Source organism: Gopherus flavomarginatus, chromosome 11 (assembly GCF_025201925.1).
Source record: "Gopherus flavomarginatus isolate rGopFla2 chromosome 11, rGopFla2.mat.asm, whole genome shotgun sequence".
Lineage (NCBI taxonomy): Eukaryota > Metazoa > Chordata > Testudines > Testudinidae > Gopherus > Gopherus flavomarginatus.
This window is the reverse complement of record NC_066627.1, coordinates 33,629,297-33,650,995: the sequence shown is the minus strand read 5'-3', so window position 1 is coordinate 33,650,995 and position 21,699 is coordinate 33,629,297. Positions and strand designations below refer to the sequence as shown.

The window sequence follows — 21,699 nt, the reverse complement described above, 5'->3', positions numbered from 1 at the left end:
GCATAGCATAACCACCACCAACGTGATAACCCTTGCTGCCGAGCTGCTGCGGTCCCTTCCTCTACCAGAGTACCAAACTCCTGAGCCTGACACCGAGGAAGGGAGTCCTGGAACTTCAGGAGGCTGTCCCAGAGGTTAAAATTGTATAGGCCCAGAAGGGCTTGATGGTTCGCCACCCAAAATTGTAAGCTTGCTGTTGAATAAATTTTTCTGCCAAATAAATCAAGTTTCTTGGCTTCTGTGTTCTTGGGGTAGAGGTAGGAGGGAATCTGCTTTTCCTTCTCGTTGGCTGCTGACACCATCAGTGAGCTTGGGGGAGGGTGGGTATACAAGCACTCGAAATCTTTGGCTGGTACAAAGTACTTTTTCTCAGACCATTTCGAGGTGGGTAGGATAGAGGATGGGGTCTGCCATAGAGCCTTAGCAATCTTGAGGACCCCATCATGTACAAATTGGGCAATCTGGGGGAGCATGGAGGCTGAGAGGACATTGAAAAAGGTGTCCTCCTGCTTTGCCATCTCCTGCACTTCTAGCCCCAAGTTTTCGGCCACCCACCTGAGAAGGGCTTGGTATTCTTTAAAGTCATCTGGGGGGCTGGCCCTGGAAGGTCCCACGACCGCCTCATCTGGAGAAGAGGAGGCGGCCCTGGCCACCGGTAGAGGTGCCGAGGGCTCGGCAGCCGCTGGAGAGGGAGGTTTGGGGGTGGGCACCGTATACTCCACATCAACCTCAGAGCGAGCTTCTGGCACTGGGCCTGGTGCCAGTGAAGCCGTCGATCTTCGGTCCAACACAGCCACTGATGCATGCTGCAAAGAAGGCATTGTCATCACCAGAACTCCCCAGGCTCCCCAATATGGCCAGAGTGTTGGCCACTGGCCTTGCTGCCACTGAGGTGCCGTGGACAGCAGAGCAGTTTCCGGTGCCCAATCTCATCATGGAGACTGAGGCAATGGGCTGAATTGGGTCTCTCTGCCAGAGGAATCACTCTCCAGCGACAAGGGAGGAGCCATCGACTCCTGGGTCTGCTTGCTGTTTGTGGCTACTGGTGAGTGCTGGTCACACAGAAGTGACTGGTTGTTATACTGGGGAGAATGGTCTCAGTACTGGGGAGAACTGGCGTTGGGGGGAATGGTGCCATGGAGACCGGAACACAAAGGGGAGCAGTCCCACGCTGCCGGCGACTGAGACCGACATCTAGAGCGGATTGGCAAGAGGGTGAACTGTGCTCTCTCTGCACCTGGGTTTGGGATGACGACGGTGCAGGCAGGATGGTGGGTCCCATTCTGCTCACCAGAGTCAGTGACAGACCTTTAAGAGGGCTAAGAGCCCCAGCTGCAGAGGCATGCTCGTGTTGCTCTTGTCATAAACAGATAGCTAAGGGTTAATGTCTCTTTCACCTGAAGCACCTGACCAGAGGACCAATCAGGAAACCGGATTTTTTCAACTTTGGGTGGAGGGAATTGAGTGTCTGAGTCTTTTGTCTTTTGTCTGCCTGCCTGCTTTCTCTGAGCTTTGGAGAAGTACTTCTACTTTCTAGTCTTCTGTTTCTAAGTGTAAGGACAAAGAGATCAGATAGTAAGTTCTATGGTTTCTTTTCTTTGGTATTTGCATGAATATAAGTGCTGGAGTGCTTTGATTTGTATTCTTTTTGAATAAGGCTGTTTATTCAATATTCTTTTAAGCAATTGACCCTGTGTTGTATCATCTTAATACAGAGAGAACATTTGTACTTATTTTTCTTCCTTTTTATATAAAGCTTTCTTTTAAGACCTGTTGGAGTTTTTCTTTACTTCAGGGAAATTGAGTCTGTACTCACCAGGGAATTGGTGGGAGGAAGGAATCGGGGAGATCTGTGTGTTGGATTGCTAGCCTGATTTTTGCATTCCCTCTGGGGGAATAGGAAAGTACTTTTTGTTTCCAGGATTGGGAACAGAGAGGGAGATTCACTCTGTTTGGGTTCACAGAGCTTGTGTCTGTGTATCTCTCCAGGAGCACCTGGAGGGGGGAAGGGAAAAAGGATTATTTCCCTTTGTTGTGAGACTCAAGGGATTTGGGTCTTGGGGTCCCCAGGGAAGGTTTTTCAGGGGGACCAGAGTGCCCCAAAACACTCTAATTTTTTGGGTGGTGGCAGCAGGTACCAGGTCCAAGCTGGTAACTAAGCTTGGAGGTTTTTCATGCTAACCCCCATATTTTGGACGCTAAGGTCCAAATCTGGGACTAAGGTTATTACAGCTCTGGAGAAGGTTAGCAGACAGGCCTGGTCTCTCTACTGAATGACCCTGGGCCTTGTTGCTTGGTGCCGATGGCCGCTTCTTTGCCTTCTTTTCCGGCACCGGCGACAGCGAACGTTGCCAAGGGGAGCTGGGCGCTGGTGGCGCACTGCACACGGAAGCCGAAGTATCCAGTGCGGCCTGCACAGAGTGCTCCGAAAGCTGAGCAGACAGCGGACTCCATCAGGAGAGCCCTGAGGTGAATGTCCCTCTCCTTCTGGGTATGAGGCCAAAAGTTCTTACAGATTCAACAACGCTCCTTGATGTGTGATTCCCCTAAGCACTTAAGGCAGCTGTTGGGGAGGTCACTCACAGGCATAGGCCTGCCACAGACCAAGCAGGGCTTAAACCTGGGAGCTTGGGGCATGCCCCGCTTGGGGCGAAGTCCCCGCTGGGACCTTAACTATCAGCTAACTATGCGCTTAACAACTACTTAACACTAACTACAATCAAACAAAGGCCTGAGGGGAAAGTCCAATGGGAGAAATCGCTAGCTCTAGACAAGCAAGAGAGCCGCTCTGACTGACCACCATGGGCAGTAAGAAGGAACTGAGAGGGCATGGGCCGTCAGTGCCTGATAAACCGTGGCATGAGCATGGCACTCTAGAGGGCACTACAGCCGGTCCTTCAGGTACCCCAATGCAAAAATCTCCAATGATCACGCAGATGGGTGTGCGCACACCTAGAATTGAATCAACATGAGCAAGCATTTGAAGAACCACGGGATATGCCCCCAGGGATGCATGGTCAAGTGCAGAACCAGTGAGGACACAGTAACATAGGTGTAGCTTTGCTGTGGGGATGCTAACAGCCAGGCTAGGCTAATCTGGGTGCTGAGACTTGCATCCCAATCCCAAAGCTAACTCTGCAGTGAAGACGCACCCTTGGGAATGTAGCTGTGTAAGTCCAGGACTCCTATCACAAGAGCTGGGCAAATAATAGACTTTTCAGTTCACTGATAGTTCTGAAAAATCAGGACAAAAATTGTTTCAAGTCTACCCAAAAATGAAATTTTTGGAGTTTTCAGTGAAGCAAAAAGTAAAAAAAACAAAAACAAAAAAACATTTTTGCTTGAAAGAAATATTTTGGTTGACACAAAATGAAACATTTGGTTTCAAATCTGAGCAGTGCTTGTACCTTTTTGCATTTTAAAAAAGATAAGACAAAAATGTTGCAATAAAAAGTCATTTTGACCCCCCAACCTCAAAACATTTCAGTTTGAAAACACTGACATAATAGGTTTTGACTTTTTCAAATTTTTTTCCATCTGAACCAAACTGATAAAACCAACATGAATTTGCGAAACTTTTGCAAGCATTTTTTACCCAGCTCTACTTTGCACCCATAACAGAGTGGGAGGGATGCATCTATGATGAGACATCACACTGCCAGATGTATGCAACCGGTCATGGCCTGAATCCGGAGGAGACACCACTGTGAATAGAAATGACTGATGTGTCACATGATGAGAAGTCATGGCAGTTACTGCCATGGGTTGAAACCATGCAAAAGAAAATAAATGTCATTTATTTTCTCTTTTGTGTACATGTGATTTCTGGGTCTTTATTTGATCCCCATAAACTCAAGTCTGCAGATAAACTGGAAGTTGTGTATTATTTAAAAATCACGTACTTAAAATAAAACTCAGTGAAAGAGAGGAACATCCTGACATAAGAAAGATTGACATGAAGGAATTCCATTTGTATAACACTCAGGGGCAGCTGTAGACATTTCGCCACCCCAAGCACAGCGGCATGCCGCGGGGGGCACTCTGCCGGTCTCCGGTCAGGCGGCTCCGGTGGACCTCCCGCAGGCGTGCCTGCGGAGGGTCCGCTGGTCCCACAGCTCCACTGAAGCCACGGGACCAGCGGACCCTCTGCAGGCACGCCTGCGGGAGGTCCACTAGAGCTGCAGGACTAGCGGACCCTCCACAGGCATGCCGCCGAAGGCTGCCTGCCTGCCGCCCTCCCAGCGACCGGCAGAGCGCTCCCCGCGGCATGCCACCCCAAGCACGCACTTGGCGTGCTGGGGCCTGGAGCCACCCCTGATAACACTTGGTTGGAATTTGATTGCTAGTGGGCCAGATTCCCAGTTATGCTATGTTTACGCCCTTTTAAACTGGCAGAGTGGTATAAAGGAATTTGAGTGTAAATGAAAATTCAGACCATTACAGTTTTGTTTACAGATACATGTTTTCCTGGTAGTGTTGTATCATTTTGCTTTTCTGTACTCCACTCTCTCAATAAAACATAATTTGCATTAAAAAGAGAGCAAAAGAAGGAAAACAGGAATTCTAATAAAATATTAGAAGATGCAAGAATCTGATGTGACTCTAAATTCAAAAGGCATTTAGCTGGTTCAAGCATTTGAGGGGAGGCCATTTTGCAAAGGGTGCACAAATTACGTCATGGAATCACCACAGATGCAAAAAAAATCTAAATATATACTTAAAAGAAAAACTCACACTGGGAATTCCAATTTCCTCTTACATGCATGCTATAAATACCCTGGTGTGTGCTGGGTGAATTGTGGAACCATAAGTGACAGCTGACAGTCTCATGCTGGGATTAAATGAGCTATTGTTAACTGAAGCGTCACATGTTGGCTCACACACATGCCAACGTATGATGGTGCTTCCTAGCTTAAAGCCAGCTACAACAGAAATGACCATGCTTTGGGTACCCAGGAAGTCCTCCCACAGAGTGATGTATCTCAGCTATTATAGCCAGGGACAACAGATGTCTGCAGGGAATTTGGACAATATCTGTGGGGATTTTTCTCCTTCAACCTGTAGAATTTCTGTGTTGGAGAGGAGCAATTTTTCTTTCCTACTGTGTGTCCTGTTTTCATGTTAATACCAGAGATCACTGTAATCCTCAAGGTATTCAAATCAAAGGAGAAGTAAGCATCACAGCCTACTGGTTAATGAAGGGGGTTGGGTGTCTGGACACTTGAGTTCTATTCCCACCTCTACTACTGATTTCCTGTATTATCTTAGGCAAATCACCTAGCCTCTTTGTAAATTCAGGCACTGAGAGGTGGAGTGACTTGCTTGAGATAACAAAACAAGTCAGGAGAAAGATGTCAGAGTTAGGACCGCAAGTTGTCTGCACTAGCCACTAGATCTGCTCCCTCAGTGGACAAAGTCAGGTTTACAATACTTAAGAAGAATGCATTTCCAGTTGGCTGTAGTTAGGGAAAGTTCCTGGCATTTATGATCAGGTTCTAGTAGTAAACATCACATCTATTAATTCACTAATGCTCCATCACCAGAAATAGCTGCCCAAGTATTTTCCTAACAGAATAATCTGCATCTGTGGTAAGAAATTAAATAGTAACTAACGATAATATTTTACAGTGTAGCTTTCTCACTGCATTTTACAGGCATTAATTAGCTAAACCTGAGAACCCTCCTGTCCAGTGTGGAGACACATGAAGCTATGAATTCCTCTGGCAAAGCTGGACCACAAAAATCAAGGTAAAGCTCTTTAAAAGTGCAGACCTGCATACGAGAGAGATCACTTAATCATTGCCTGTTAGGTTCACTCCCTCTGGGGCACCTGGCATTGGCCACTGTTGGTACACAGATACTAGGCTAGATGGACCTTTGGTCTGACCCAGTATAGCCGTTCTTATGTTCTTATGATGAACTGCTACAACCCCAATGTACAAGCAGTGGATTATGGGAACACAATTGGGGTCCAGGCAAATCTGCAGCCAGCCCGGACCTATAGAAAGGGTGGCGGAAGATGGGGGGGCAAGCACCAATTTATTTAATTCTTTATTTGCTTCTTTTCCTCCAAGTCATTTCTAGCCCTTGCTGACCTGGGGAGCAAAAAGCTTTTGGGAAAGTGTCTTGGGTCAGTATCACTGAGTAAACTGGCCAGCCCACATTGTACCAATGGGCTGCGTTCGACTCACTGGGAAATCGCAAAACGCTCCTCTGCTCTTCTCAGCCTGTTTCTCTTGCCTTCTCCTGCTCCCTGATGATTGGGGCACAGCACCTGAGGTTTAAGTAGAAGCTGCTCCCCCAGCTTACCTGGCTGATAGAAGTCTGGAGATAGTTCCCTGGCCATAGTCCTGGCTACGCTCGATTCATTGTTAGCTGCCTGAGCTGCTTGCTCAGCTCCATCTGCCTTGGCTTTGGCATGGGAGGTCCTGTGAAGAAAACACCGTCATGACATTAAGTATCTCCTGAAGCTATGATCAGCCTGGCCCAAGCACATGTCATTGGCCACACAGAGAACACTGAAGAATTAAAAACCTGGCACCTCATTTCCCAATAATCCCTTTGACAAGTGGGCAGAAGGAGCAGTGAAAAGTTTAGCCTATTCACCTGCCAACTAGTCATTTTCCTAGGATGTTTACTGCCACCCCTGCTGCCATAGACCTGGGCACCATTATGTAGTTAAAAACAGACATGATTGTTACCATCAACAGGTGGCAAACCAGCACTGCACTAAGCTAACCCCACCTGCCAGCAAACAGAAGCCACTGAATGGAAATGAAAATCCACAGCCTATGGACAGCCAAGCAAAATGGGACAGACTGGCAAATAAGTTAAGTGCACAACTGCTCAAGCATAGTCTGTGTCCACGTGCACACCTAGCTGTGCATAAGAATAAGGTAACTGTGTTTGCAAATGTGCCTAATTAGCCAGTAATTGTGCTAACAAATGGCACAGCTCTATTGCATGGCTACCACACCTTCAACCTTGGGGACTTGGAGCAGGAGTGCCCCAGCCAATCACACCTGCTGTAGTGGGACACGGAAGGAAAGGCCCCCTCTGAGATGTGGCATCCTTGTTGTAGGATGGGATTCTGTTTCCATAGCCAGGGAACACCAAGGAACACTTCTTTCCCCCACCTTTTGTCAGCTGGTTTGTATTTAAAACGGTAAGTTCTTGGGGCAGGGACCATGCGTCTTGCACAGTTTGGGCATTTCTACAATGTACATGACAACAACATTATGGCCTAAGGGCCAACTGCAGCCTCAAAAGTCTTGAGTGTGGTACACAGACAGCTTCATCTTTCCTGCATAGGAGCAGGCTATGGAACCGTAGATCCCCACATGCAACAGTGGGCAAAGCTAGGCAAGTTCTGTCCTGAATGCCTCTCAAGTGACCATAAAAGAAACAAGAGTTCAGTCTTTCAGGCAGATTCCCCTATCCATACCAACCTCCAGAGCTGCCCTTGTAATATGAAAACCACCAGCAGTGGCACAGATGTCTCCTCTTTCATACCTTGGCTTCTTAGTCCTGTAGAGAAACATCTCCTGCTTGCTTCATAAGGCTGACTAAGTTATCTGTCTGTCTGTGAGATTGCTAAGATACCTAGCATTTTGGTCCCTATGATCTTCACATGAGAAGTTAAGCTAGCTTTGGAGCAAAGATGCCTGTTTAGTATGAATAGGGTGACCAGATGTCCCTATAAAATCAGGATCGTCCAGATATTTAGGCATTTGTCCCGATATTTCGCACTGTTTTTTGGGTTCTTTTCTTCTCCGCCGGAGACCACCCTGTGTGTCCCAATATTTCCTTCCTCTCATCTGGTCACCTTAAGTATGAAGCAGGGCTGCCTGGGAGGGTGGGGGGAGGGCGGGGAGGGGATGACAAATGGGGGCAATTTGACCCAGGACCTGGGCCCCACAGGGGCCCCCACGAGAATATAATATTCTATAGTTTTGCAACTTTTTTTATGGAAGGGCCCCCCAAAATTGCTTTGCCCCATGCCCCCTGAATCCTCTGGGCAGCCCAGGTATGAAGCTGACTTCAACAGTGAAATTGAGCCTTCAGAACAGAAGAGACCAATTCTGTGCACAAACAAGCCACCCTGTTCCATCCAAGGCTAAGAATACTTGTTTTCCTAACACTGTCAAGAAGACCAGATTTTCAGCAGCTTCCAGAATCACATCAATCCATATTTGTGGATATGTAAATGTGCATATACAAAACTACACACATTTGTATAAATAAGGACAGTTAGATGTATGATTATTGATCTGTACGTGTAAACACGAATACTATTAATTACAAGCATTAATTCAGCTTTGCAATAATCTGTGAGCTAGTTAAGTGACACACAGTGATCCTTTTCCCCACACTGATACACAGACCCGGTTGGGGTGAAATACAGATGCTGTTTGATGGCACACAATGGTAGAGCAACATCTTAGAACTGGAACTGAGGAAAGATACTGTATTCCATTGAGACTGCAAAGGGAATTTTAGATAGAATGTAATCACCAGAGCTTCAGTTTAGCCAGGACCCCAGGATTAATTCTCTTTCACCAAATACCCACTTACATATGTGTGAGGGGGGAGGGTTTTGGCGCACACAAATATTGCAGGTGCAATAAAAGAGGCTGCTCAAATTTTGCCCCCAAGTTTCTTTACGATGAAAGGCGAGAGAAACTTCCATGATTCTTGGTTGCAAAGATTATGGAAAAGAATTAAATGGCTAGCATGTTCCCAAATCTTCATGCTCAGCAATGCTGTAAAATGCTGTGAACTAGAAGGGCATTCTGACTCTTAACATGCAAATAACCACAATATACATCCCCCTTATGCTTCAGAATTTCTATATCTGGAATCATCTCCCTTTATGTTGGAAACAGGCGTCGTCCTATTGTTTACATTTACCATTATCTTCCTTCTTAGCTTGCAAGCTGAGCTCTCTCAGATAGTTTTCTACAATTTTTGTTTTTCTGTCCAAAATTATTAAGAGCTCCTGAAACATCCAGAGACACTAGCTGATGAGACAGAAGTCTGCAATTTTAAACCTCGACTGCATGCAGGAGATCACAGGAAGCTGTAAACAGAGAAAGTGTCTCCTTTTTTGGTAGCATATAATCAGTGTGATTAATTCCACTACAATCTGGGGAGGGCCTGGTGGCATATTTATGTGCTTTTCGTGCCTGGGGAATCAGGGTGGATTCACAGCGCTCAGCGCAGAGCCTGAAAGCAGCCTTCACCTTGCAGAGAGGTGCTCCTTTTAACTCTCCAAAGCAATGCTCTGGGAAAGAGTGCAGCTTGACAAACATTGACAGTGCCGCTCTTCCACTTGGATCCCAGAAGGGGCAATCCAAACAGGAGTCAGCCTATTGCTTACATTTACCCGTCATCTTCCTTCTAGCTTGCAAGCTGAGCGGTCTTGGATAGCATTCTACAATTTTTGTTTTTCTGTTCAAAATTACTTCTTGCACTTGTATCCTAGAGGGGGCAATCCAGAGAAAGAAGCCCAGGCTTTAGCTACTAAATTAGGGTGGGAATCTCAGAACCTGCCCTACAGTGTCCGAGGACATTGTCTGCCCCATTGATCAAGGGGTTGAAGTTGCATGCTTGGGGCTAGAATGGGCCACCTTTGTGTGCGTTGGTGAGTGCTCGTTCCCTTGTAGTCCCATTGAAGAGGATGGGCCAGATCCTCTGTTCCTCCAGCCCAGGGACAGAGGGGCTTTAAGCCACCATTGCAACTTCTGCATTCCTGAGCTTCTCGTGGCCCTTATTTTAAGTCAGAGCTGCCACATGGCCACCCTAACTTATATTCATCATGCTGTGGCCATGTCCCCTTCTTCCCACAACACACTCTCTATGCTGGGGACTGTGAGAGAGGCAGTGTAGAGCCATTATGAGGTACCGTGATCCCCAGAGGCCATCTCTGCTAGGTTTACTGCCGGTAGAGTGGCATGAAGAGGCTGGAGCAGAGCACAGACGCCGGCCCAATGGGACCTCTTGTGGGAGCATGTGCTTGACATGGCCGGAAAGGGCTGCACAAATCCAGCCCTTGTTGTGGTATCTGGCTCCTAAACCAAAGCCTAGGGTTTGTGAAGAATGGGGTATTGGGATGTTCAGTAGCAGAATGTCCAAGGAAGAGACATATGATAGAATAAGAAACATTCTCAGACTGGGAGACATCAGGCAGGCACATTCCTATTTGCAACCACCTCAACTCGCCATTCTGAGGGCTAAATTGGATGGAGGGTCACCTCCCTATCATCAGTAGCCTGCTTGCCTTTAGTATATTGCAGTATGGGCTAACATGATAGTGGGGCCTCACTCTAAGATGATTAACTTGAATGGACTTTTAGGGAACTAAAACTAGGAACCGGCTCTGGATATACTAGGGCTTGTCTACCCAGGGACATTGAGGATAATTAATCCAAATTAATTAAAGATCTGAATTTGAAGTGAGTTAGTTAAACTGCATTAAAACCCTGTGTGAACACCCTCATCTAAAATTAGAGTAGCCTTAATTCAGTGTAGTTTAATTCACTTCCAAAGTGAATTATGCTAAATCGAATTAAGGCCACTTTCATTCTGAATAACTGCATCCACATAGGCGTTCAATGCAGTTTAACAAATCCACTTCAAATTCACACTGTTAGTTAATTCAGGTTTATTTTCCTGGATGTCCCTGTGTAGACATGATCTCAGTATTTCCCTGCAGGGCAAAGAGGAAGTGATTTGTCATGTGAGGAGATACCGTCTCTCTTATCCCCTTTCTAGAGTTTGCAAATTGATAAGGCCTGAGACACAGTTGCCATCAGTCATGTCACATACTGATTTATGGTGAGGCGTGGAAAGTCAGAACTTTCAGAGCTCCTGTCTCGCTCAGGCTTGGTCAGCACAAACACCCCAAGTGGGACATTGCATGGCTCAGTTATTACAACAAGCTACTCAAGCAGAGGATGGTGAGGGACTGGGAGCGGGTGCATACGGCTCTCTAGGGGGCACCTGGTGCCACGTTGATACCCAGAAAGTAGGCTTCCCTCCTCACTGGTGCGTGAGGTATGCACATGCTAACATGTTAGCAACAGCCAGTGCAGATACCCCAGCTCATTCCTTAATGCACCAGGATGAAACACAGCTGCGGCATGGCCTGGGGAGTTACACCAGACAAGACAACTCCTGATTACGCTAATCCTGTGGCAGTCCCGGTTTGGTACACAGAGGCTTCCCTTCCTCCTAACAGGCTGCTGTATCTTGTGCTTATCAGGCGGCTGCGTAGGGCTCTAGCGATGGGACAAGCAGGCTGCTTCCTCTGAAGTAATACAGTTCCTACAGGCCAAGACCCAGGCCAGGCAAGAACAGTACAATAAAGGCAGCCTGAACCTGGTGCAATGATCCTGTCAGTCCTCCCAAGCTGAGCACAGCTGGGCTGAATTCAGTGCTTGGATGAGGAAAACTGCAGGGCCTGGCGATGGTGATCCAGACCTAACCCTAGCATAAGCGGGTGCAACTCCTTTGAAGTCAGTGGAGCAACTCTGGAGTTACACTGGCGTGAGAGCAGAGCCTAGCTCCTTCCTTGAAGGAAACAGTACAGGAGTTTAGGTCTGGAAAAGGAGGCGAGCACACTACCCAACTGAAAGGGCAGCAGGTCTGTAGCTCAGCAGGCTGTAGTCGCCTCACTGGGATGCGGGTGGGGCCAATCCTGACCTCGGTTATTGCAGACGATGGAGTGAATCTGGATTCTCAGCACTGTAACTGGTGATCTGCCCCCTCCCGGCACATAGTCTGAGTTTGGGGTCCTCCAGGTGCTGCGTGAATAAGAGATATTGTTATGCTGGTGGTGGATTCCCCTTGCTTTGCGAGGCTGGCCTTTGCCTCACTCCCACTGATGTAGCATTTTCCTGCAATTCTTCTAACACCATGAACAGCTGCACAATGCTCTGGAGCTATGGCTTAGAAACTGGCATCTTACTCGCATCACGTGTTGAGATCTGCCAGGTGCTGGGAGCCTGAGCAGCTGAGTCAGCTCTCAAACCTGTGCCTATGCAACTCAAACAAACTCTCTTCCCCATGGGCATTTGTCCACCGCTTCAATGTCTGATTACCCTACACAGACATCAGGAACCTGCTCCCACGTTAAGATGCTGGCTCCCTGGGCTTGTGTGCCACCCTGATTTAGATAATTTATTATAGCACAGGTTCTGTGATTAGTGCCTGGGTTTTGCAGACCTTGATGGGCTTTGGAGATAAATATGTTGCATTCAGCTTCCACCGACAGTGTGCTCATAGCCAGGTGATACTGAGACTGTAGCAGCCAGGAAGGTATGAGTGGAGATTGCCACTGTCCATTACCATCTGAGGGGGACCGCTATGGATTTATTAACATGCTGGACTGGGGGCTGGAGTGGGGAGAAAAGGCACAACTCTACAGCAGAGGAGCTTGTATTCAGCCAGCTGCACTAGGATAGGGACAGGCATGCAATCCTAGTGTTTGTTGGCCATTCAAATGCTGGCTAGTGATTCTGAATAATAACAAAACGTAGCTCTTACAGAGCCCTTCCAAAATTATGAATCATTTGTATTACCATAACACCCAGGAGCCCCAGGCATGAGCAGGCTCCTATCGCGCTAGGTGCTGTACAAACAGAACAAAAAGATGGTCCCTGTCCCAGAGAGCTTCCAATCTAGATATAAGACAAGAGGCAACAAGTGGACAGACAGAGAGACAGGAAAGCACCAGGAAACGACGAGACAATACTGCTAACTCAGCATGACAGGCAATGGACTCAGCACACCAGCCACCTAACCATCTCTATGTTTTTTGTAGGCATCACAGCCAAGGAGAGTTTTAAGGAGGGATTTGAAGGAGGACAAAGAAATAGCTTTTCAGCTATAGACCTCAAAGTGCTTAAGATCCAGCAATTTCCCCCAAGCATGCTAGAGCTGGTAAAAAACAGGAACACTTTCTGCAAAAAAATTTAGAAATTTGAATTTTTTCATCCAGCTCTTTAGCTGGTCAGAAACAGAGTGAATTTTTCCTGAAAAAAGTGACGTTTTTCTACCAGCTCTACGCAAACATCTAGTGCCACAGCAGGGAGCAATTCACGGGGCAGACAAGCAGGGCAGAATATTTGCGTGGGAAGGAAGGTGCTGCAGGGACTGGCACCTTTGAAAATTCCACTCTAAACTTACCAGCGGCAGAAGTCAATAGCTCTTCTTCAGAACAGAACTACACAATACACAATCCAAATCTAATGTAACAGTAAATGGAAAGGAAGAAAAGGGCCCCCTAAAAATCATGACGGAACTCTCTGTCCCACCTAGGAAGGCAGTGATCTAGGAATGCGCCCCTGGGGACAGCCAGCAGCAACCTACATATTAGGGAACACAGACTTCAGGTTGTTGCAGTGGAGAAGGTCTCTTCCTAATTTCAGCTCCCCAGTCGGCACAGTTAAAAATAGCTTGCATGAATTCTTTGGAAGGGGAGCACTCGTCTAAAGCAGAGGTCAGGAGGAGATGTGCATGTGATGCATGCTGCACACCGCCCATTGCCTCTGGAGTGCATTGCCCTGTATTTTAGTCCCCCTTTATGGTGCTTTGGGGAGCTGGCATCCTACTATTGATCCAGAATCACGCTTTCCTATATAGTGATGCTTTTTGCTGCTCTTGAGCCCCCAGCATGGCTTACAATTTAGCTAGCACTCCATTTGAGAGAGTAGAAAAGCTCTAATGCTGTAATAGTTTTTGTACAAGCGCAGGGATCTCTTTTCTGGCTGACTCCCAGTAGCGCTGTTGCCCAGTCAACTCCTCTGAGGGTATTGGAGCTGAAGTTGAGCCCGATCACTAACAGGTGAGCCCATAAGCCAAGCCAATAAACCCGTTCTTGTGTTTTGCGCATCCACATTTTCTTGGACTGTAGATGAGACTGGAATGAGTAGAGAATCCTGCAAATGCCAGAGACAGCCCGAGAGCCACTTACAACCTACAGGTGCTGAGTTGACCTTGTAGCCAGAAATAGTGGAATAACTCAGATGCCTGCCCCAACTATTTTACGTTCGGTGGGGAGAGTTATTCTGCGCATAGTACAGGAAGTACAGCCCCATTCAGCACAGCTCTTACCACTCAGCGTTCTGCCTTATCAGACTGATTCAGAGACCTCCATCAGGAATGACCAACTGAGCCCCTTTTTCCTGATCATTCCAAATAGCACTGGTTCAAAAAAATGTGACGTGAATTTTCACTAATTAACATATTAAATGAAAGGCAACTTGGCTTCTCTGATCAGCCCTGTTTGTTCTATTGTTACAGTCTATTCTTGAAATGCACCTACCCCGTTTGTTTCATCAGCTTGTTGTGTCCTGTTCCGTAAGCTCTCTGGGGCAGGACTGTCTTCTTAGGGCTTGTCTACATCAGAAAGTTGCAGCGCTGGTGAGGGAGTTACAGCGCTGCAACTTAGGAGGTGTACACATCTGCAGGGCACCACCAGCGCTGCAACTCCCTGTTTGCAGCGCTGGCCGTACTCCCGTTTTGTCTCGGGTGTAGAGGATCCAGCGCTGGTGATCCAGCGCTGGTAATCCAATGTAGACACTTACCAGCGCTTTTCTTGACCTCCGTGGAAGGAGGAAGCCTCTGGTAATCAAGCTGGTCTCCTTTCCCGGTTTGCTCTCTCGTTCCCGGAGCCCAGAGCAAGCAGGTCTCCTTCCCTGCGGTTTGCTGGGTGGCTCCGGGAACGAGAGAGCAAACCGCGGCGAAGCGGGTCTCCTTTCCCGGTTTGCTCTCTCGTTCCCGGAGCCCAGAGCAAGCAGGTCTCCTTCCCTGCGGTTTGCTGGGTGGCTCCGGGAACGAGAGAGCAAACCGCGGCGAAGCGGGTCTCCTTTCCCGGTTTGCTCTCTCGTTCCCGGAGCCCAGAGCAAGCAGGTCTCCTTCCCTGCGGTTTGCTGGGTGGCTCCGGGAACGAGAGAGCAAACCGCGGCGAAGCGGGTCTCCTTTCCCGGTTTGCTCTCGCGTTCCCGGAACCCCCCTTGAAGCCGCCCAACAGCGCTGCAGTGTGGCCACATCTAACACCACTTGCAGCGCTGGTTGCTGTAAGTGTGGCCACTCTGCAGCGCTGGCCCTATACAGCTGTACTAATACAGCTGTAACAACCAGCGCTGCAAAACTTTAGATGTAGACATGGCCTAAGTTACTAGTTTGTATGGTGCCTAGCACAATGGGACCCTGGTCCTCTCTGGGATTCCTAAGTGCTACCGTAATACAAACAATAATATGAATGCCTATATATTACATGCATTAATTTGACAGGTCAGATAACCCTACATATCATGCATGTAACATGTTTGTTAGCCTTTGGTTTTCAGAAAAGTTGGATATGCAAAATGAAGATAGAATTGCACATCTAACTGAATGCGCAGTTGCAAGACCTAACTCGATAACTGTATATACAAATGACTGATTATGTTCATTTTGAGTGTACATGCAAAATCAGGTACTTGAACAATCACTCTAACTTCACCTGCAAAGTGCACATCTAATGCTTCGAAAAGTCTGGGTCTTGATGGCTGCTGTCCATTTAATCAATAAATGCCACATTTGGTACGTTGCAGTAGTAGCGTACAGGGGGCGGGAAAGATATTGTATATTTCAAATATCAAGACTATTGCATTTTGTCCTTCCTGGGAAATTTAAGATATAATAATTTGGCTCAGTGATAACATTTACAACACTGAACAAAACTGGGAACATTCTATAAACATTTTTGCCTCAGGGAAAATCAGAACTTTCATGTTGGTACCAGAAAGGTGTCAACTCTTGGGGAGGTGAGAGCGGAGGGTCGGTGTGTGTAAAGTACAGATGCTTTTGACTGCTTCTCCATTTTCAGCTCTATGCATGGAGCCTTCTCTTCCCATGTGTTAAGCCCACATCTGTTGCCTTACATCACTGATCTACTGTAACATTCTGCTCTCTCTCTTGTTCTCCTTCCCCTGCCCACACATCTATTCAGATTTGTCCCATCATCTCCGTCTCCCAGCCCTTCACACTATACAAACAGAAGTGACTGCTCTAGGGGCTAGATCAGTGGTTCCCAAACAAGGGGTGCAGCTTGTTCAGGGTAAGCCCGTGGCAGGCCGGGCCAGTTTGTTTATCTGCCACATATGCAGGTTCGGCCAATCACAGCTTCCAGTGGCCACAGTTTGCCGTTCTCGGCCAATGGAAGCTGCAGAAAGTGGCGCAGGCTGAGGGACGTGCTGGCCACCACTTCCCGCAGACCCCATTGGCCTGGAGCGGTGAACAGCGGCCACTGGGAGCTGCGATCAGCCGAACCTGCGGACGCAGCAGGTAAACAAACTGACCCAGCCCGCCAGGGGCTTTCCTGGAACAAGTTGAGCCCCTAGTTTGGGAACCACTGGGCTAGATGGTGGCCTCACTATCTGCTCACCCTTTGCAAATCAACCTTGTGTGTTTCATATCCGTCCAATTTAGACTGTAAGCTCCTTAGGGCAAGGTTTTTGCTGATAGTTGTTAATGCTCATGCACACCAAGGTGCTGTGTAAGTATTAAATACAGTACAGTCTAGCAACTACTTAATGCAGGAAATATACTTACTATTCTACAGCCTACCACTGTATTTTAAAAAAAGATAAAATAAATAACCTTGAAATTACTTTGATTTCCAATATCATTTCTCAAACAACCAATTTGTAAGATGCACTGGGATTTTCACTCAGTTGTACCAGCACTCAGCTACTGAAGTGATTGGCACTGAGTAAATACTTATACTAGCTAACCAGTACCTTCTCGCCTTCCTTCTGGCACAAAGGGTAATGCCCAGACCATCTTATTTTGGAAAAAAGCATTACTTTTTAGCGAATGTTTCAGGAGCAAGGAACTGTTGTCAAAGTTCACTGAAATTTAACAAGCTCAGCGAGCATTAGTCTTTATGATTACCTGGCGAATTTTTAAAATACTGAAATGTTATCCTCAGCCCTAAATAGCTCAAAATCATTTGTATCCTTCAGTGAATGACACTTCCCCACAGAACAGTTAAAGCGATATTAATCCTACAGCAGACGAATAGGCAGCTATCTTCATCAAGACGTCTACCAAAGGATCCCCATTCTGAGCAAGGGAAACTGGTTAGCTAAACATTCTAAGGTTTTCTAATTCTCAGTATTGCTTTCTTGATGCTTCATTGATATACCATGTTCTTTAATGCTGCAGCTCGGGCAGCCATTGACTCAGATGAGGGGCCAACATGAGCAACTGTCTGGGAGTCAGCTGCCGTTCTCTTTCATGTGGAGATGCCGCTAATGCAGATTGCAAGTCCCAACATGCAGTGCCCAGAGGCAGCTCAGGATGGAACGCTGCCTACTGGGACTTGCAGTCTCCATAGGCCACACATATCAGAGATAAAGCAGGCTGTATTAAACAAGTCCATGGGCCTCGTTTGCCCTGCAAGAGCGGAGGGCCTCAGAGATATCAGTGTAAGGAATGTAACAAATGCTTTAACTCTTACTGCTGTCATCTCCGGCTCCAGGAAGAACACACAGCCCCAAACTAGAGTTTCAGCTGATAAAAAGCTTTTCCATTCACCCTCTAACCTGGCTGGAAAGTATGTCATGCCAAAGTCAGTGCAGTTCTCTGCAGACAGAAGGGTAGATTCAATTTCTCACTATTAACTGCTGCACTTTCTTTCGCCCAATTTCTTGGCCTGCTCCCAGGCTTTTGTCTGCTGCTTTGCCTATTAGCAGGAGGGTGAGCATGAGTATATAACTTCTTCCAATCAGAGTGCACAGCCCAGCAACCCTACGATAACAAATCACTCTGTGCAGCCCAGTGCCTGTGATCAGCCCCACAGTAATACGCCAAGGCACACTGCCCTCGTGCTGTGAACAATCACTGCAAATGCTAATGATTTAGATTTATAAATTATATAAAAAGATGCTTATTTCATGCTCTGGACACTCCTTTTATAATTAATTTTCACAGTAAGATCCAACGGGAGGATGCAGTCCACTTACAAATACATCAAAGACAATAAAGCAAAACCCCTTTACAGAAGTCACAGCAATCAAGCTCTTTCAATCTTCAGCCCACTCCCTCCTTGGGATGCATTTGGGCCTAACAGCTTGCACCTTGGGTTGACAAATGTGGACTATTCCATACCAAGTGCACACACATGTGTGTGTGAAGGGGGGTGGAGGAAATCAATTTCAAAATCAAGGATCCAGAAGCCTCCTCTTGTTTATTTCAAGTGCAGTCTGACCAGGGAGAAAGGTGGGGTCACAGGACTAAATATAGATTCTATGAATGATGAAGGGAGCAAATTGCTCAGTGGTACCAAGATTAAATATGTTGCATTTATTAGTAAAGGTATGTTTTTCCGACTGACAGCCCTGCAAAATACTGGAGCTGATCAGGAATGGGTATTTTTTCCTGAGGAAAATGTTGAATTTTCATCAAAAACAAAAACAAAACCCACATATTGTTCAGTTTTTGGCAACCATAAACCAAAAATATTTTTGGCTTAAAACTGTGAAAAACCAAAATATTTTCAGTATGGGTTTTTTCTATTTTCCAACAAACAGAAAAAACTGGAAATTTTCAAAGATAACAAAAATGTTCCATTAAAGCAAAAAGGCAATTACTCATTGCAAATAAGCTTTGACAAATTTTTCTACCAGTCCTTTTGGCCTCAAGAGTCAAAACTCACAGATTTTAAGTCCAGAAGGGACCATTATGATCGTCTAGTCCGATCTTCTGCATAACACAGAATGTGGAATTTCATGCAGTTCTGGGTTCTCCCCCTCACAGTATCACCACCAGTCAGAAAGGTTGTGCAGTAAATATAGCCCCTCACTGACACCTCTACCCCCCATTGTCTTTCGTGGGTTTTCCCAAGTGTCGCTGATTGAAACTCAGTACACGATTCTGTTGATGGTGCACATGAAGGAACAGAATCCAGCTCCCTGTTTGTGTGTGGAGGCTCGGCAGGGCTAACTGGAATAAAAAAGGAAAAATCTCATGTTTGTCAGAAGCACAGTGGCTTTGGCTCTGCATACACACATAGTAGTTCTGTTGATCAAGAAGCTGACATTTTTACCGTCACTTTTCAGAGTGAAGCTGCATTTGGATTTTCCCGTATTTTTCCCCTTGTGATGGGAGATCTGGAAAACTGACAGGGCTGTGTGCAAATGCCTTTGGAAGATGAAATCCTTCTCAGTTTAAAGATGTGCTAGGCCAAAAATATCTCAACACCTGTGGCTTTGATTCTACAGAAGCAGCAGCTAGTCTGTGTTTTAGATGAAAACTCAGTTCTGAAGAGGGCAATTTGTCTCAAGTGTCTTATTTACATGCATTTCTCTGGCGTTCATGACTATAGTATCTTCTCACATATCAAACAGTAATGAATGAAGCCTCACACAACCCCTGTATTATCAGCCTCATTTTACACATGGGAAAACTGAGGCACACAGGAAGTATGCAGCAGACCTATCAGTAGAACCCAGTTCTCTTGACCACCAATCCTCTACCCTAACCCCAAGACCATCTGTCCTGCTCACAGTGTAGGTGCATTGGAAAGAATGGTTAGGCTAACTCAAATTCTACCCTTTTATTCCCAGAATAACTATCCATGAAAATAACCAAAGGGAATCTCACTTCTCTGCTAGGTTACTAAAGGAAAAGGAGAACAGGTGAGAGCAGCAAGGACTTTTTGTTATTGCATTTCCTTAGTATTAAAAGGCAAGCAGTGTCATTCCAGGATGACCTCTAGGAGAACCCAGTTGGAGAAGCCTCACTGACATGATGAACCTGCAGTAGACTACAAGAGATTCAGTGGAAATGGTTCTACAGGCTCTGGGCTACAATGGTGATTAAGGGAGGTAGGCTAAATGCTGTGGGGATCTATTCCTTTTAGAGAAGGATTTGTTCTAGCCACTAACTGTGCTACCCAACTGTTACTATTGAGAGGAGCAGGGGGAATCTCATCTGTGTGGCACTGAAGAGCCCAGCTGAACAGAGAAGGGAAGGGATAGGAAGGGAAGATATGACACTGGGTCTTCCCTTTCAGAACACACCCACCCACATCAAATGTCTGAAATCAGAGGAGCCTGGAGACCTCAACTTCCTTCCCAGTCCACCCAGAACATTAAAGGTCTCCTATGAATATTTACTATTGCCACCAAGAGCAATGAACCCCATACACTGGGAGTCAGGACTGTGCTCATTAGGCACCAGGGAGGCAAAGTCTGGGAGCCCTGGGATGAGCACTCAGAAACTGTTGACATAAATGGGAAGAGTTTTAGCTGCACTAATGGCAAAATATCACCCAGACAAACTGCAAGGAACAAAATCCCCTTCAGCTATAGTCAGGTGTATAATGTTGACCCCCTACTCATGTTAGAGAACCTGCCTACAGTCAGCTTAAGCTAGTGGTGTAGAATAGCAGCAAACACAGCAGTAACCACGCTCCCCACACCCACCCACACCAGGCAAACCTACTTTCTGCACAAACAGTACTAGTGCACCAGCTGAAGCTTATATGCACCTGCAGAGTCCACAAACCAGGTGAATTTGATTTCCTTAAAGGGGCTGCTCTCCATTCACCAGGCTCCCTGCGGCATCATTTACCACACACCTGGAAGGGAGTTAGAGTCATGCAGCCATCCTTCCTTCCAGCCCTGAATCAGAGGCATTCTACAGGCGAGATCATAGCTAGCTCAACTATCTGAGAGCAACTGGCTCCTTCTAGAAACACTGCAGTCCCTTATGGCCAGACTGTTAAAGGCATTGAGCTGCCTAAAGATACAGACAGGCATCTGGTGGGATTTACAACAGTGCCTAGGTGCCCAACTCCCATCCATTTCAATGGGAATTAGGCATCTCGGTGCTTTAGAAAATCCCACTGGGCACCTATTGGTGCCTAAATACTTTTAAACTCTGCATCCTTATCAATACAAGCGAGAGTTAAAAAGGAGAATAGAAATCCATGATGGTCTCAGTCAGGGCTGGCTCTAGGTTTTTTGCCACCCCAAGCAAAAAAATTTTCACTGCCCCCACCCCAGCCCTGGGCCCTCCCCCCTCCTGCATCCCCTGCCGCCTCAGCCCTGGGTTTTCTCTCCCCCCCACCTGCACCCCTTGCCGCCCCAGTCTTGGGCTCCACCCCCCAGTGCTGACTCTGCCTGCTCCCCCCTTGCCTCCAGCTGGTCTGGTGCTGGCAGGGTCAGGGTAAGCAGCGGGGCTCCCGGGTCCCTTCAGCCTAGGGTCCCACACGGCAGTGGCCCACCCTCTATGGCCCTGCTGCTTCTGGCCGCCCTGCTGCAGTCCCTGAGAGGCTTGGGACGCTTCACTCAGCCCTGGCTGCGACGCTGGGGGACTGCCGCCCTGTGGCACCTGCAGACGGCTCCGTGTGCCCCACAGGGCTGCCCCCAGCCTGAAAGTCCCACACTCAGAGCCCGCCCAGCCCAGCCACAAGATACAGGCACTGCTCCCCCATGGTGCGAACCGCAGCAGCCCCAGCGTGCCCCCCATGCACAACGCGCTGCTGCTGACAGGGCCAGCTCTACGCTTTTGCCGTCAGAAGCAAAAAAAAATATAAAAATAAAGGTGTCCGGAATGTCACCCCTAAAAATGTGCTGCCCCAAGCACGTGCTTGGTTTGCTGCTGCCTAGAGCCAGCCCTGGTCTCACTCCCTCCTTACAAAAC

The 21,699-nt window shown here is 47.2% G+C and overlaps 1 protein-coding gene across 1 annotated transcript in view; it reads right to left on the bottom strand.

Annotated features, from left to right (window-relative positions):
* Positions 1-21,699, bottom strand: part of JPH2 (junctophilin 2) — a 66,648-nt gene that overhangs the window by 15,794 nt on the left and 29,155 nt on the right. The window contains exon 3 of the mRNA XM_050917309.1: positions 6,310-6,428. Within this exon, the coding sequence (XP_050773266.1) occupies positions 6,310-6,428 (119 nt within the window). The remainder of the gene's footprint in view (positions 1-6,309; positions 6,429-21,699) is intronic.